This window comes from Erigeron canadensis, chromosome 9, assembly GCF_010389155.1.
Source record: "Erigeron canadensis isolate Cc75 chromosome 9, C_canadensis_v1, whole genome shotgun sequence".
In the NCBI taxonomy this organism is placed as follows: Eukaryota; Viridiplantae; Streptophyta; class Magnoliopsida; order Asterales; family Asteraceae; genus Erigeron; species Erigeron canadensis.
The window spans coordinates 33664670-33681051 of NC_057769.1; the positions used below are offsets into that span (position 1 = coordinate 33664670).

At 30.8% G+C, this 16382-nt stretch overlaps 1 protein-coding gene across 1 annotated transcript; it reads right to left on the bottom strand.

Moving 5' to 3' along the window:
• Window positions 1-275: 275 nt before the first annotated feature.
• LOC122581113 (cytokinin riboside 5'-monophosphate phosphoribohydrolase LOG3-like) lies at window positions 276-5304 on the bottom strand. Its single transcript, XM_043753265.1, has 7 exons — window positions 4922-5304; window positions 4089-4186; window positions 3848-3878; window positions 2939-3038; window positions 1122-1192; window positions 891-1034; window positions 276-663 (listed from the first exon to the last, which is right to left on the bottom strand). The coding sequence occupies exons 1-7, from the start codon at window positions 5039-5041 to the stop codon at window positions 571-573; spliced, it is 657 nt and encodes a 218-aa protein (XP_043609200.1). The 5' UTR covers window positions 5042-5304; the 3' UTR covers window positions 276-570.
• Window positions 5305-16382: the final 11078 nt, after the last annotated feature.

The window sequence follows — 16382 nt, forward strand, 5'->3', positions numbered from 1 at the left end:
TTGGTCTGCAATTTAAACCCTACAACAAACATAATATGTCATATGCCCATATCTGTTTGTTTCTAACATGTCTCCAGCATATATGTTTCTGCACTCACTCTCCATGTGATAAAAAGGATGGGTTCCACTTAAAGCATAATAAAATTTTATTTCTACTTTTAAGTTATACAAAATTTATTAAGTCATGCTTAGTTCATAAAGATCTGCCTTTAAGTAAAGTCGAAATTTAACAAAGAGAAACGTCACGATAACAGTATTGCTTCACCGTGAAAAGGTTGGAAAAAACTAAATAAGTGGCATCAAGATGCATATATATGGTATGTTTACAACCTGTGTAATAAACCAGAGTTGCAAGTGAAGGGGGTTACAAAAGAAAGATTTCCTACATGTTCTTGAGGTCATTTCCATCATCAACAATTTACAAAATCAGAAAAGATTAATACCCTTCACATAAAAAATCTAATTAGAACAAAAGCCCTTTTAAAGTTAGCTCCTTTTTTTGACTGCCACTGATACTTCTTTAACGATAAAACACTTGTCTGAAACAAAATCTCCCATTTTTCGCTTTGATCATCTAGAGATATCATAGTCGGTGAATTCGAGTTGTTGCTCCATTTCCCAGTTCAACCTCAGAGCAGCTCCTTCATGGCATGGAACATACTCCTGTCATTCATCAATTAAAAAGGTTATCTCAATCAGTCAAACTCACTAAACTTTGAAATTACAAACACAAGAATTCTCTTAACTTATTTAAAAAATTGTTTGATGTCCAAGGTTATTTATAGCAGATGATACAATCATAAGTAATGATAATCAGATTTTGTCAAATTCATATCATGTTTTGAGTTTGTTAATTCATTAGTTTGACCTGAAAATTCAAAGTGGCTTACCTCCAACTTGCGGACCAAAACCTTAGCAGTTGGAGCTGACACGATGATGTGGCGTGCACTTGGGCTAACAAAACCTTCTTCCACTGCTTTGTCGATAAATGACAATAATGAATTGTAGTATCCATCCACGTTCAGCAAACCAACCTGCAATATTTTTCAGTATCTCAAATGCTATGAATTCCAATGGTCTTAAAAATTAAAAATCGAAATTGGATTATTTAGTGATTTTACCGGCTTCTCATGAATCCCAAGTTGAGCCCAGGTTATCACTTCTAGCAGCTCTTCAAGAGTGCCATACCCACCTGTTACATAAGAATTTAGAATATATGCTATAAACTTTTCTAACCTAGATGCTCAAAGAGGTAAACAAGGTTAGCTAATACTTGTGTTAAATCATCAAAGCATTGTCAACCTACATAGTGTTTCTTTCCTCTAAATAAAATCTCATACAAGATAAGGTGATTATAAGAAAACTCGAGAACATGTTGGATAAGATAATTCCCACCAATAAATCTTTCAGTGGTAGTTACTCAAATTATTTAACTAAATATGATACGAAACACAAAATCTCCATGTTATTACACAAATAAGCATGAGATTCCTTATTAACCCATAAAAGGGACTTTGCTGACCATAGCCTAAATTGTTAAAGTAAAATAATGTGCATAGCGGTTGATAATAATTTTTAGGGACATGTCATTAATGTACAACATTTTACTCGGTGTGAACCATAACCCTTGATTAGCTAAATCCTAAAAGAAAAGGTTCTTTTTTCTCATAAAAGAAGTACAAATTTTAAGATGTTGACAGATTGGTCAAGGCTTTAAAAGCATGATGTTTTAATCATGAATCTTGGGATGTGGGTTGTTAAAAAGTTCAGAGCTTTCTTTGACCATAAAGCTTCTGGTATAAGTTGCTTTCAAGGCACTACAGATATCAAACTTTGATCAATACTCAATTGGTAATCATAAAGTAAAAACACAGCACAATTAGCTTCTGTTCTGCCAAATCAAATGTAGCTTTCAAGACTTGTGCTTTGTGCATTTGTCAGTTGTACTTTATTAGTAAGACACAGAACCTAAAAAGGATTCTTTATTGTAATTTGTGAAATAATCATTCTCTTAATGACCCTTAAATACTTTTGTTGATGATAAGTCTAGTAAGAGCACTTTGTACTTTGCATCATAAGGAAAACAACTTTCTCATGCAATTTCTTGATGATAAGTCTAGTAAGAGCCACTTTACACCACTAAATCATTAACTTTTCCCATCATCATACTTGTGTTTCTATGTTTCAGTTTGCAAACAAATCATAGTTTTCATAAATATACAGAAATTTTCCATACGTTACAAGTATATATGTGTATCGAAAAAGACAAAAGCATGCTTTGTAAAAATTGTCACTCTTTCGGATAAAACATACTTCGTTTGCAAACTAAGTTAAAAGTATGATGACACGGAAAGCTAACCTTTTATAAATATGTATTAGTGTTGGTGCAAAGTCATTTCACTCATTCGCATAAAGACTTATTAACCACATAAGTAGACCATCTTCAACTTTAAGAACTAACATATTTTTGTTAGCTACCCATATTATTTATGAAAATGTAAATTTTGCAATAATGAAGGCTTTTATATACGAGTATATGACAATTGGAACATGAATACAAAAAGAACTATCCTAACTAACATGGAATATTCTTTCTATATATATAAATGTATAACCAATCCATAATCCGTCCCCGGCCCGCCGACCAGTCTTGTGGTCAACATAAAGAGAGATAAATTGCATAACACCATGATTAAAGGACATGTGGCCGGACTTTGAACCACGACCTCCGATTTTATGTTGCATGACCAGAACAAAGTTAAAAATGAGAATTTTCTAATAATGATGAATGTGTAACAAAACTCAGATTAATGGTTATTATAATTATTTGTTTTAATTTAACTACCAGAGCTGCTTTCATGTAATGATGAACTTGCATAATGAATTTTTGTGAAAGAATGTGAATGAATAATGATGCAGGATTATACTGATTACAAACCTGGCAAAGCAATAAAAGCATCAGAATGCTTAGCCATCTCTGCTTTCCTCTGATGCATATCAGCCACTGCTTTCACTTCTCCTACTGTCTCACCAGTTAACTGCACAAAACAAAACCAAAGTTATCTAAAACAAGCCTAATTTCTTTTCACACTAATTTTGGACACACAAGTTATGATAGTGTTACAGAAATGTTGGACTTTAATTCAGGAAGCTTTTGCAGTTTTCACTTTTCAGATTCAGAGCTTGCGGTCCATAACACATATGTGCTATATGACTACTTGTATAGCATGCATTATAGGAAAATTTGGCAGTTTCTGAATCAGAATAGGAAAGTTTCAAAATAGCCATATTGAAACAAAAAACATATAGCAGACAAGCCACCCAACATGTTATCTGGATAAGGCTACAGTTTACATGGACCAAGAAAGAAACAAAGTTCAAGAACAATTTTATTTTTATCTCTCACCCATAAAAGATCACCAATCACATTCATAAAATAAACCATTATCCTTGAATAATACTGTGTCATTTTGTAAAAAAATAAATACATTAATTGCCAGCACTCAATAGATAAAAATAAACAGCATAATAAGAGACTATTTCAGTTAAGTCATTCTTTACTCATCAAGTTCAAAACAAAGAGACCCAAATAATCCTAAGAATCTGAACAACTTTAAAGCCAAAGAAGCTTCCCAAATATGCAAGATTCTTAGTTTAGCATTTTAACATATTCAAGAAACTTCCCAAACATTACAAGATTTATATTTTGCACTTTTTAAAGATTATTTAGGTATGTGAGTTGCACAAATCCCGGATATTAAACATATACTATTTGTTGTATTATACTTTTGTTATTTTTATACAAGTAAAAGTTTATAAACTTTATGTGTAAAAATGGCAGACATACCTCTCTAGGCATGAGTGTCTTGGGAATGACCCTGCAATAGAAATATAAGACAATAACATGACAAAAGTATTAGTTTTAATCAAAGAGAATTCCCAAAAAAACATACTGATTTTGTTCCATAATCATCCCATATTTATCAATAATTTTATTGTTTTGAAGACTTCTAGACCATGATTTTGCACATACACACACACACACACACGCACACACACAACACACTTTGTCTATATATGTATATTACCCGATAACATGGCGACCACCATCATGAACAGCTTGTGAAACCAATCCCATTAAACCTATGCTACCTCCTCCATACACCAAATCAATGTTTCTTGAAACCTGCAAAAAATATCATTACTGAGTCAACTCAGTCCTTAATAAAAAAAAATGCTTATTGGCTTTTTTTAAGGTGAATATTGGTGGAAACTTCATGTTAGTGATTCGCATACGTTGTTTAAACCGGGTTTCAAATACCCGATGGGAAAAAACCCTACTAATCGGTCCGAAATCACTTTTTTGGTTTGGCTTATATGGATAATCATGACTTAAAAATGACAAAATAAGCTCATAAGACTAAAAAGCTACAAAACAATAGACCTATAAAAAGTAAGACCAAATAAGCTAAGCCAAACACCCCCTTCAACCCACCCTTTTAGCAAAGCTTTTACTACGGACTAAGGACATATTTGAGCTGGGTTTATACTCTGTACATGCAAGGTTAAAAAGTGAAACTTGAAATGAAAAAAACAAAACCACACAAATCTTGAAAACTTTCTAATAAGCACAATACTGAGTCAACTCAGTCATGATTACCATCCTTTTATATGAACAGATTTGAAATGGGTTTTCACTCTATTATCTATTTTAACAACCAAATATACACATGCAAGGCTAAAGATTGAAACTTGAAATGAAAATACAAAACCCACAAAAATCTTGGAAAATCACAAGTTTTCTTGATTTTGACATTCTAAAATAAAACCCCATTATGAACATTGCTAATATACATAATATAAACAAACCCCATGATTCAAAATCTTAAAAAAGAAAGGGAAAAAATTAAAAAGTTAATACCAATTCTTTGCCAAGCTCAATTGCAGCATCTTGATAGCTGCTTTTCTTGCCTTGACTACTCCCACAAAAAACACAAATTCTCTTAAACTTTGACACTTTCATTTCACCATTAAGCTCCATTTTTTCTTACTTTAAAAACTAACTTTTGTATCCACTTTTGGTAATAACAAACTTGGGCAAAAAACTTGCTCTTTGGTTAGAAATACACAATTTTAGTCACTAGACACACAAAGCCCAAAAGGGAATATAGGATTTGATGTAATAGTAGTAGTGTATATAGTACTATTAATATTAATACTACCAATGGATTTGTGTCAAATCAAAAAGGGAGGTGGAAAGAAAGAAAGAGAAAAAAAGAGATTTGTGTGTTTTTGTTTAGTCCTTTTTTTTATGGCTTGGCCACTTTGCTTTTGGTAGTACCTCTTGTCTAGCCATGCTTGTATTTATAAGGTTTCATGGCACGTGACTAACCCCACCCCCATTTGCTACTCGAAGGCTCGAAGCTACCAATTTCCACAAGTTAACCGGTAGAAAAAGCTCGCGTATTACATTTTTGGTGTCAATATCATTAAATTTTTTTTAAAAAACATTAAGATTCAATTAATTAAAAAAAATTGATAGTTCGAGGGAGCTCTCGAGATCCGGTTAAGACAACATATGCTATACCTCTCGCTGTTGAATTTTTCTGTAAAATTCACCTTTCAAAAAAAAATTGTTAGTAAGAGACTAGTTGATACAAGAGAATTTACAGACCGATCCAAAACAAATAACAAGAATTAATAATTAATATTGTAGTTATTACAAAAGAAAATTGACCGGTTTAGTTTTTCTTTTTTTGAATCAAAAATCATATATAAACATAATGCTATATGATAATATATAGACTTCAAAGTTCAAAATGAATCCTCCTCGATCGATCAAAAACATAATTGACAATTTATTTGTTTATGATTTAGACTATTTGATGTTGTTTATATACTACTAGTCATACGTCCGTGCTAGTGGTGGTGTGGGTGACGGATGTTGGTGCTGACGACGAGTAATGTGGGTGACGGATCGATGATGGTGTGGGTTATTGCTTGGAAATTTTTAACGCGATAGTTGTTGTGGCTTCTTGTGGATTAATAATAGGAATAAGCAGGTTAATTTGTCATGGGACGCTTGGATTGAGCAGCCTATCCAACGAACATCTTGGAGTGCTTGTTGACCATGGCAGCTGCTTGATTGTGTTCGCATGGAGGCTTTGTTACTATGGAATGTTTTTTTATTCTTTCTAGAGGATATACTGTTCCCGTAACTTATATGGGTTTGCACCAAAAAACTTTTGAGGTGAGAACCGATGGTTCGGCTTTTGAAGTGGTTTCTTTATCGTGTCTCGGTTAACTATAATTGCCGCAAGTTCTTTTTGCAACTATTTTGTGGACTTAGCAATAGTTATAGATACGGATGCATGGTGTCTTGTTGTGTAATTAGTGTATACTAGACATGTATACTGTTGGTTTAAAAACTATTATCAAACAAATCACAAAGCACGCAATGAAAGACAACTATGTAGTTTAATTAATTAACCAAAGTATAGAATATGTACCTTATATTGGAGAGATTAAAACAAGAACAAGGTTTAAATTAACCTCTCTACGATTGCACACACAACGTTGGAACGTACGTATACTAGTACTTGATCACGAACTCACAAACCGTTGTGTACGAAGGCTTTGTTGTCGTCAAACAAATAACCCCACAATCTAAGCAAATCTATTGATATTGTGTATTATATGTTCCATGAATGGAACTAATGAAACAAAACCAATTTTGTTGGTTTGGTTTTTGTTCGACCGAAAGAAAGAGAATTGTTTAGGGTTTTTACAAATCTAATTGTCATACAAAACTCTTAACCCATGACCTCTATATATAGGACAATTAGTTAGGGTTTCTAAACTTGATGGACAAGTTTAGTCAAGGCCTAAAACCGACTTGGAATTTTCGGCCCCCCTTTTAGGATTAATTAGAGCCCAACTCTAATTCCTAATTTACAATTAAGTCCTTCTCTTTTAATTAATAAACATATTTAAACAATTGTTTATTAATTATTTCGTGATCTAATTAATTAATAAATTACATTTAATATATTAATTAATTATAATTACATTCACGTTGAGGTGTGACTCCGTACGCTTAAATACTTTCCGGACATACGTTCATTTTACGTGATCATATTCTAACATATACTTGTATTTTAACCCCTAGTATCTTGCTAGTTTGTCTTCCTTTTCAATAATAGTTTATCTATTCTAAAAAAAATAAGAGGTTACAAATTAAATAAATTATTTATGAAATAATAAAAATTCACTACACAATATAAATTTTAAAGCTAATCAGCATAATAACAAATCGAGACAAGTTTGATTGACATACGGCCTGTTTGGTTTTATAACCATTAAATGTTGAGTAAATAAAGTGACTGAATGATAAAAATGTATGTTTTGATGAAATCAATACAGTTATTTTTTGTTTATTAAGTCAAGTAAACAAACATATTTATTAACATAATGAGTTAAGTATTTTTATTACTCAATGTGTCACAATTAAATGTTCAAATTTGATTTTTCAGGTTTTTTTTTATAACATTGATCATAAATATTTTTTTGTATTATATAAAACTTGATAGATAATATATGAATGAATTTAGTTTTAAATGTATTTTTTATTGATATAATATTCACCAAGTTTGAACGTAAATAAAAATATTTACGATCAAAATTTGTAAAGAATGACTTTTAAATTTTAAAATAAAATATTTAAATTTGGACAAAAAGAGTGAATTAACTAAGTTGATTAAGTTAAAAAACGATTCGAAAGACAGTGTATTGGTTTTATGAACAACACAAAGGGTTCTACGATAAGTTTTTATTAGAATAACTAATCCTAATGTCCGTACGATGTACGGTAGCTATATAGATTGTATCATAAAAAACAATATGCCCCATACATGATACGTAAGTATGAAATAAATTGTCGTTAAAGTAAATCGATCAGCGAAGCTAAATATAATAAACAGAAATGATAAATATAATATATGTTTAGTTAAAATTTTGGATAACCTTAACTTTTTAGAACCAAATAGTCTAGTAATTTCGGATCATAAACTCAAATATTTGAAGTTTTCATGTTAATAACTTATTATAATTAATATAAGTAATAAAAGTTGAAGAATTGAAAAGAAAAAAGAGACAATTTATTAATGGGAAACGATTAATCAAATAAGTTTATAATATCTTTTGTATTACTAAGCCAAGTTTTAGAGTTTAGTTCTAAGTCTAATAAGGAAATTGAATTTATATACAACTAAAAAAGCTAATTTAACAAAATAAATAACTTAAAAGGACACGTGTCAATCAATAATTACGCTACGTGTCGTGTCAAGAACATGTCAATTGAGAAAGAATAAGAGATAATTTATTAATGGGAAAACGATCAATCAAATAAGATTTTAATATCTTTTGTATTAACAAGCCAAGATTTAAAGTTTAGTTATATGTCTAATAAGGAAATTGAATTTATATACAACTAAAAAAAAGCTAATTTAACAAAACAAATAAATTAAAAAGACACGTGTCAATCAAGGATTACACCATGTGTCATGTCAAGAACATGTCTATTCTGTTTTAGTTTATTGGTAGATTATTTTATCGAACTTCTACTCATATCCATATATATAAACAGAAAAGACAAGATATACATATACTTTGTCACCAAACTTATTTATTCTGTTTAGTAATTAGTTATAACCTTTGACGCGTTTTCAATTTTCAGAGAAACACAGGTCAATCTGCTAGTGACATGTTTGCAACTACTACTACTTTATATAAACTATTAAGGAATTTGGTCCCGCTTTTGCGAGGCTCCTATTGTCATGTTGATACGGTTTCGTTTTTCTAATCTACTTACGTTGAACCTACTTAGTATAATCCAAAAGAAAAAAAAGTGTGAAAAAAATCAAGAAATAACTTGATGAAAACAAAAAATGGTTGTGCCATAAATCTAAAGAAAACAACATAAAAAAGTTTGCAATATCTAATACATACATTTAATTTATGCAATAAAATCAAAAATCAAAATCAAAGGAAAACAAAATGTTGAATAAAAGTTTTTAATATATTAGTTGAGAACACAAAACCTAAAAAATTATGAAAAAAACTGAAAGAAAAAATTCTAAATGAGATACGATTTGAAAAAATTTAAATAGTGGTACGAGGTATAAGATGGACAAATAAAAGAGAGCACCAAATACCAAGAAAATCCGGAAATAAAAAGATTCTGGACGGAATCTGATATGACAATCCGAGTACGAACGCGGGTTTAAGTGGACCAATAAAATAGGCGGGGTATAAGATGAACCAACAAAATAGAATACGAAAGGGAAAAAATAATGCAAGATACCAAAAAAAACCGAAAGAAAAAAAAAAACTCGAAGGAGATCTGATATGGCAAAATCGGAATAGGAACGCAGGTGTAGGTGGACCAATAGAACAGTGCCACGTGACGGTGACACGAAAGCAAAAGATTTGTGCAAGAAACCAAGAAAAACCGAAAGAAAAAATCCCCAAATGAGATCTGATATGACAAAATCCAAATATCAACGCAGGTGTAGGTGGACCAATTGAACACTATTCATTAGGCTCACCTTTAATGAAATTAATTAATAATTAATATTATATATATATTATACAATGTAAAACTTATATTCAATATTCATTTACTCCGTATACGAATAGAATAAGGTGTACGTCTCCATTTATATTTTCATGGCTTATTAAGAATTTCCTTTTTTAATTACGTTGTATACATAAAAACATGATATAGATTTGAGTGTTAACTTTTACTAACTATGGCATCAAAGTTATGTAAATTTTAATAAGAAAATTATTTTGTTTAAATAACAATGTTTATATATAATTGATGCAACACCAAATAAATTCAAAAGGAAAGGAAGAAAAACAAGAAAGAAAAAAAACTTTGTTGATTTGTATCGCTTTCATGTCAATCTTTGATAATGATAAATTGAAGATAATCATTTTTATTAGAATGTCAATTGTCATTCAAGTATAGTTGAATGGGTGTATGACAACAATCCCTCCTACGACACATAATGTGCGTACACTATATATGTTAATAAACCTTTGTAAGTGTACTGTGTTTGACTAATTGAGGTTAGTGTTATATCACTCAAAAGGCACTACCAACATGCAGAAAGGAGGGGTGGAGGGTTGGCATGCGGGTTGGCCTAGCCCTTCAACGCACATCGTCGCCATCCTAGAGGGTTGAGGTTAGGAGCTCTTAGAAAGTGGAAGGTGTTGTGTGGAATGTGGGGCCCTCTTTTTGTGGGAAAAGTGAGAGATTTTTGGAAGAGTTAAAAAAATGATGAATGTCATAACAAATAGTTGAGATGGTTGAAAAGAAAAAATGATTTGGAGGATGATTGATAGGAATTAGGAGGGTTAAAAATTTCAACCACATGACTCTCTTCCTTCTTTGCTAGGTCTTATGCCACTCGATTTTTCTAACACGTGCAAGTCGTATGTTTGTTGATGTGCAAATACACTCAACAATTAAAAACTCGTGAGATGTATATTAAGTGACCTCTATAATGAAAGAGGATAACATTAACTCACCCCCAATTGTAGCCCTTTACGGTTAGCTTTTGATGTTGAGTGATATTTTTTTCTTTTTTATATCTATCTTATTTTGTTGGACTCCAAATCAAGTCTTAACTATGCATACATAGTTTATTAATTTATTGTATATTTGTATTTAGAGAAAATTACATTATATTACTTTGTGGTTTGTTATATTATCAAGTTTCGCCCCTATGTTTTTTTTATCATTACATCACCTTATGATGACTTTTTATATTATTAGATACCTCTCTTTTTAACAGACATTAACGTGTCTCAGTTAAGTCTCTCATATGCATTGCACATGAGGATATGATAGTCTTTTTACCGATAAACACTCTCTTCTTCTTTTTCTTTTCTTTTCCCAATTAAAACACCAAAATATTCAATATCTTGATCTCTATATTATCCTATATATCTAACTACTCAAATGAAAACTTGCATTAAAATATATGTTTATTACTTTTATGGATTCACCCAACCCATTAGGAGTGTTGATGGGTCGAGTTATTTAGGTTTCGGATTATATAGGTCGGGTTATTCGGGTTTGAACCATACAAAATGTGACCCATAAACCGAACCGAATAAAGATTTGGGTTTTGGGTTAAACCCAAATTAACTGATTGAAAAGGTTTTGAAATAACTACAAAAACTTCAAGTGTGAAAAATAGGGTTAGTTGGCGATTTACACGTACAATACGGTATTTTAGCTACATAACAATTCCAACATATGAGTATTGAAGTACATCATTAGAAGATAGTACATGCGTTATAGTCAAAAAGAATATTTCTTCTTATATTTCCGAATCAAATTCTTATATATCTTGTTACAGTGAACAGTCACTCTAAATTTTTATATATCTTGTTACAGTGGACAGTCACTCTAAATTCTTATATATCATATTATAGGGATCAGTCACTCCAAATTTGAAGTACAAAAGGTTTTTGTTTCCAATTTTTTAATAACAAATAACATAATATTAGACAAAGTTTATATATATTGAAAGATATAATGGAGAAACAAAATTATAACTGTCAACTTGTGTTAGTATTCTAGTAACCATGCCATAATTATTACTATAACAATTCTACAAAATATAAGAACAATTTATTCGGGTTAACCCAAAATAAAGTTTTATCACCCACAACCTAAACCGATTAAGTTTATATGGGTATAGTTAACCAAATAACTAACCCAAAACCCGAATAACCCAACCCATATAACCCAAACCCATTAGGATTGGGTAGGGTAAAAGGGTTTGGTTATTTTCAACGCCCCTACAACCCATCATCATCACATCTCTGCAAACCATTATTCTCTCTTTCCTTTTTCCTTTTCATTTCTTAATAATAATAATAATAATACTCAGTAATACCGAGTTATAACCAACTTCCATTCCATAACTAAATATGGAATCACATATTTCAAACATGGCCGTAATCTACGAACTATGGCAACAACCGACGGTGGCCCCAATAAGTAACCCACCACCATTACCCGCGGTTGAAGAGATCCTACCAAAAAACTTGTTTGCTTGTAAGATCCAAGAGGATGCCGGTGGAGATTCAACTTTCTTTGTTTTTCTATTAATCGATGGAGTTGTTGGATACTGATGGTGCCTTTTTTTTCTTTGTTCCCTGCTGCCACCGAGTTTGTGTTTATAGATTGTAGAGTGTGGTGTTGTGTATCGTATATGAGAAAAGAAGAAACAGTGTTTGAAGATTTATATCAATAAATAATTTAATAATAATACAAATGAATGAAAAGGATATAAAAAGCAATATTGTTAAAGTTTTTTAATTTTTTTAAAATTTAAATCTGGGTTTTTGATGATGAAGGTGATATTTGATAGATATTAAAGAAAGAAGAATATTATGGATGAGGAAGAGATTTGATCTGTTTGGAAGAAAATGATGGGTAAAATGGATGTTAAAAGGATATTTTGAGACCTAAATACCCTCAAGTTGTATGCATATTAGTGGGCTAACGGAAAGATACAAACGACGTACAGACGGAGACGTGTCTAATGAAACTATCAAACCGTGAAAACCGGACCAAACCGGGTTATTTGGATTGATTTGGTTGGATTGAGTTGTTAAAGTCTGGTACGACAGTTTAAGTTTTGAAAAACCGAGTTCCTTGGTCCAGTAACGATTTGAGCAAAGAGTTAACCGTCAAAAACCGGACCAGGCCAAAAATATATATGTATATATATACACTAATTTAGTCATATAAGCTTACTTTTACTTTCATACTTTCTTATTTTCACTTTATCCTTTTATTTTTTCAGCTTCAATTCCATTATGTTTTCACTCAAAGATCAAAATATTAAGCCTTGAGTCCCCCCATCACCTTTAATATTTCATATTTTGTAAGTATAAAACACAAGGTATTTGTAATTTTATTAATGTTTCTATTATTATTAAGATTATAGAGTTACTGACTTTTATATGTGTGTAAAAAAAATGAAAAAAATTATTAATAAGAAAAATGCATAATTTATTTGGAGATAAAAAAAATATCTTGAAATTGTAGAACCGGATAAACCGGACCGGTTTACATGGTTTGGTTTGGTCTGGTTAAACAACATACTTGGTTTGGTTGTTTAATATATGTTGAAACCGAAAATGCCGGTTTGGTTTGAGATTTAGTCAAAACCGGTCCAAACCGAACCACGAACACCCCTAACAAAAAGTTACCATAGGGTGATGTAATGATAAAAAAAAAACACTGGGGCGAAACTTGATAATATGACAAACCACAGGGTGATGTAATGCAATTTTCTCTTGTATTTAAGTTGTTTAATTTTGTTACGAATGTAAGATGATTCAACCATTTTTGATACCCTTACCTTTTAGAGATTAAAGTCGTGGATAAAATTAAAACGTACATATATAGATAATCTTATTTCAGTAATGTTTTGGAAAGTCGTAAGCTAGATCTAATTCACTATTTTTTACTATTCCACGTGGTATGGAATGTAAGCTCGTGCAACTTTTCTCGAAGTATATATATCCGATAGATATATATAGGAAGAAATATTTATAGTGGCATATGTAGTAGTAGGATAGAAGACAATTAAGGTACTCTAAAACGACTTGTCCAGATGTGGTGGAAGCACTAATTGGTCGAAAGGATTCAATCCATTTATTGTAATAAGCAAAATATCTATTGTGACGCGGAATATTGTCCAAAAAATGAAATGAAAGAATGTGGTACATTGAAGCAAATGTGTGTTCGATATGATTTCAATATTAAGATAAGGTACACTGTGCCACACAATGAGACTAGCTATTGGTGCTCAACTATATTAATTATTATTTATCACTAGTTGGACTTGTGAGTATATATATAATTATATATATACAATGGAAAAAACGAGCCAAACTTTGGAAATAATATGAATATGAATTAAATAAAGATGTGATTTTTAGAAACTCTTTGCTACATACTAATTTTAGCTATTGGTACAGTTTAATTTGTATAACCTACGATACTGCTATTTACACACTTTAACCATATACTTAATTAATAATGGTATGTTTTACGTCGTTGTAAGAATATACAATAACCTAATTTGTATTTGTTATGTATTGTTGATATTTGTATAGATATGTTCTGATCTAGAAATGGATGGATTAATTGTAACTAAAAAATTGTTATGTGCAGAGTAATATATATATGAAAAATAATGCTGAAAATAAATATTGATATGACTAAAACATTCTCACATGACAATATGACATATTGACATGCACATGACAAGAGTTCATTTTTAAAAGTCGACGCCGTTGGTGAAAAAGACGAATTTCGAACGAAACACGTTACTACAAAATTGTCTACTGCTATTTTTGTTTTTTTTTTATAAAAAGAAGTGAAAGACACATAGGCGACTTTTTCGAATTTATTTGGTATCTTTTTACACCGATCAACTCGTAAGCCTTGTACGTTTGGCTAAAAATAAATGTTTATTTTGTTCACTTTCAAAAAAAAATATAAATAAATAAATTCTATGAACAAATTAAAACCCATATTAAGATTGCGGCTTTATAGCCTTACATTAGAATCCATTAAAGGCACATTTTACACATGTTAAATAACAAGCCTTATTTGACTTGAAACAATTATTTGTACGTATCATTCATTTTTCTAAAGAAGTTCTGATATTCAATTATTTCAAATCCGTTTGGAACCAAATCTATTCTTTAATTTTCTAACAAATAGCATCACAAAAATTTTTATTTTTAAATTAACTACAACACGTTATTTAACCTGAAAAGATATAATAAAGTTTTAAAAAGAAAAATTAACTACAATATTGTCAAACAGTTTATCTCATTGAATATAATGCTCGATAGTGTCTTGTAACATCATTATTACTACTAATTTCTACTCATATTACGCATATTCATTAAAGTGTTGAAATTTTACTTTTGGAGCAACTCCGAATAACTTTTATTTTAACATTTCCATTTTGTTTGAAAATCTATATTTCAATAAAAACCGGTAGAGTGTGAGAGATTTAACTCTGATTTCTCACCAAAAGACAAGTATGCAAACCGCATCTCGAAAAGACATTACCATCTGATTTTAAGTTTGTTAATTATGACTTATCAAATACCTATTAAAAATTACATCGTACAATTTTGTTTTGACATTTTCATTACTTGATCAACACATCACAAATTTAACCAGATTTTGATAACAATCTTATACAAAATAACCTAAAAGAGGGTGTTTTGTAATATGGAATGGAGGGGAAGAAAAAAAATAGTAAAGACTTCTTTTGTTTGGTTACATCAGAGATTGATCAGGGAGAAGTGAGAATGATTTTCATTATTTTCACTTTTTACAAATTGTTGAGAATAATAAAAAAGTTATTAATTAAAATTTTATATTTTTTTACATTTTTTGTACCAAACGACATATCTATTTTTTTTAAAAAGTACTTTTTTTCAGTATTTTCATTCTATGTTGGACAGAGTTTTATCCCAATTAAATGTTGTGCATTCGGATGGTTTAGTTGAGAGTTTCTCCTCCTACTGAGGGTGAGGGGTTCTCTAACGCGGAGCCGGTTAAGACAATGTAAGCTAGTTCCCCTGTTACAAACAAATGATTCACATCTTTCAAAAAAATATAGCAAGCACTTTAACTTTACTCTCCTATATTCTACACGATTATAAAACATACATTTAAGTTAAATATTTTACCAATTTCCTTTCAAACGACAATCTTAATTTTCTAACATGCCTTAGTGTTTCCTTGATATATAGTCGACAATTTTGTCTTTTGCATGTGATCGATCAGTACAAGCTAGGTCAAATCGTTTGACTTTGATAAACTGTTTTATTGTTCCTGCTTTTGTTTAAGGTCGTAAACCGTTCTTAATAGTAATCATTCAAAGGATCAAATGATTAATTTATGTGAACCGGCTGCTAATTGTCAAACCCAAATATTTAAAGCAACATTACTTATTATGGAAATTGGAAACGACGCCTTTGGATTTGTTAATTCAATATTACTATTGAAACGGGTCTCCTATATACGGGATATCAAGAAAAAAAGGAATAATTGGATGAGGTATATGTGTTTTACAAGGGGATGTTCATTTTAAACCTTTTTTGTCGCTGAGGCTAAAAGGAGTGGGGATATCTAAAAAAGGGGCATCTTCGGCCATGTAACGTTATGTAAACAAGAGAAAATTGGTAGGAAAATGGGGGAGTGGGCTATCCATGGAGTGGGGGGACTTATGACATGTGTCACACCCCAATGATTGTTTTTATTT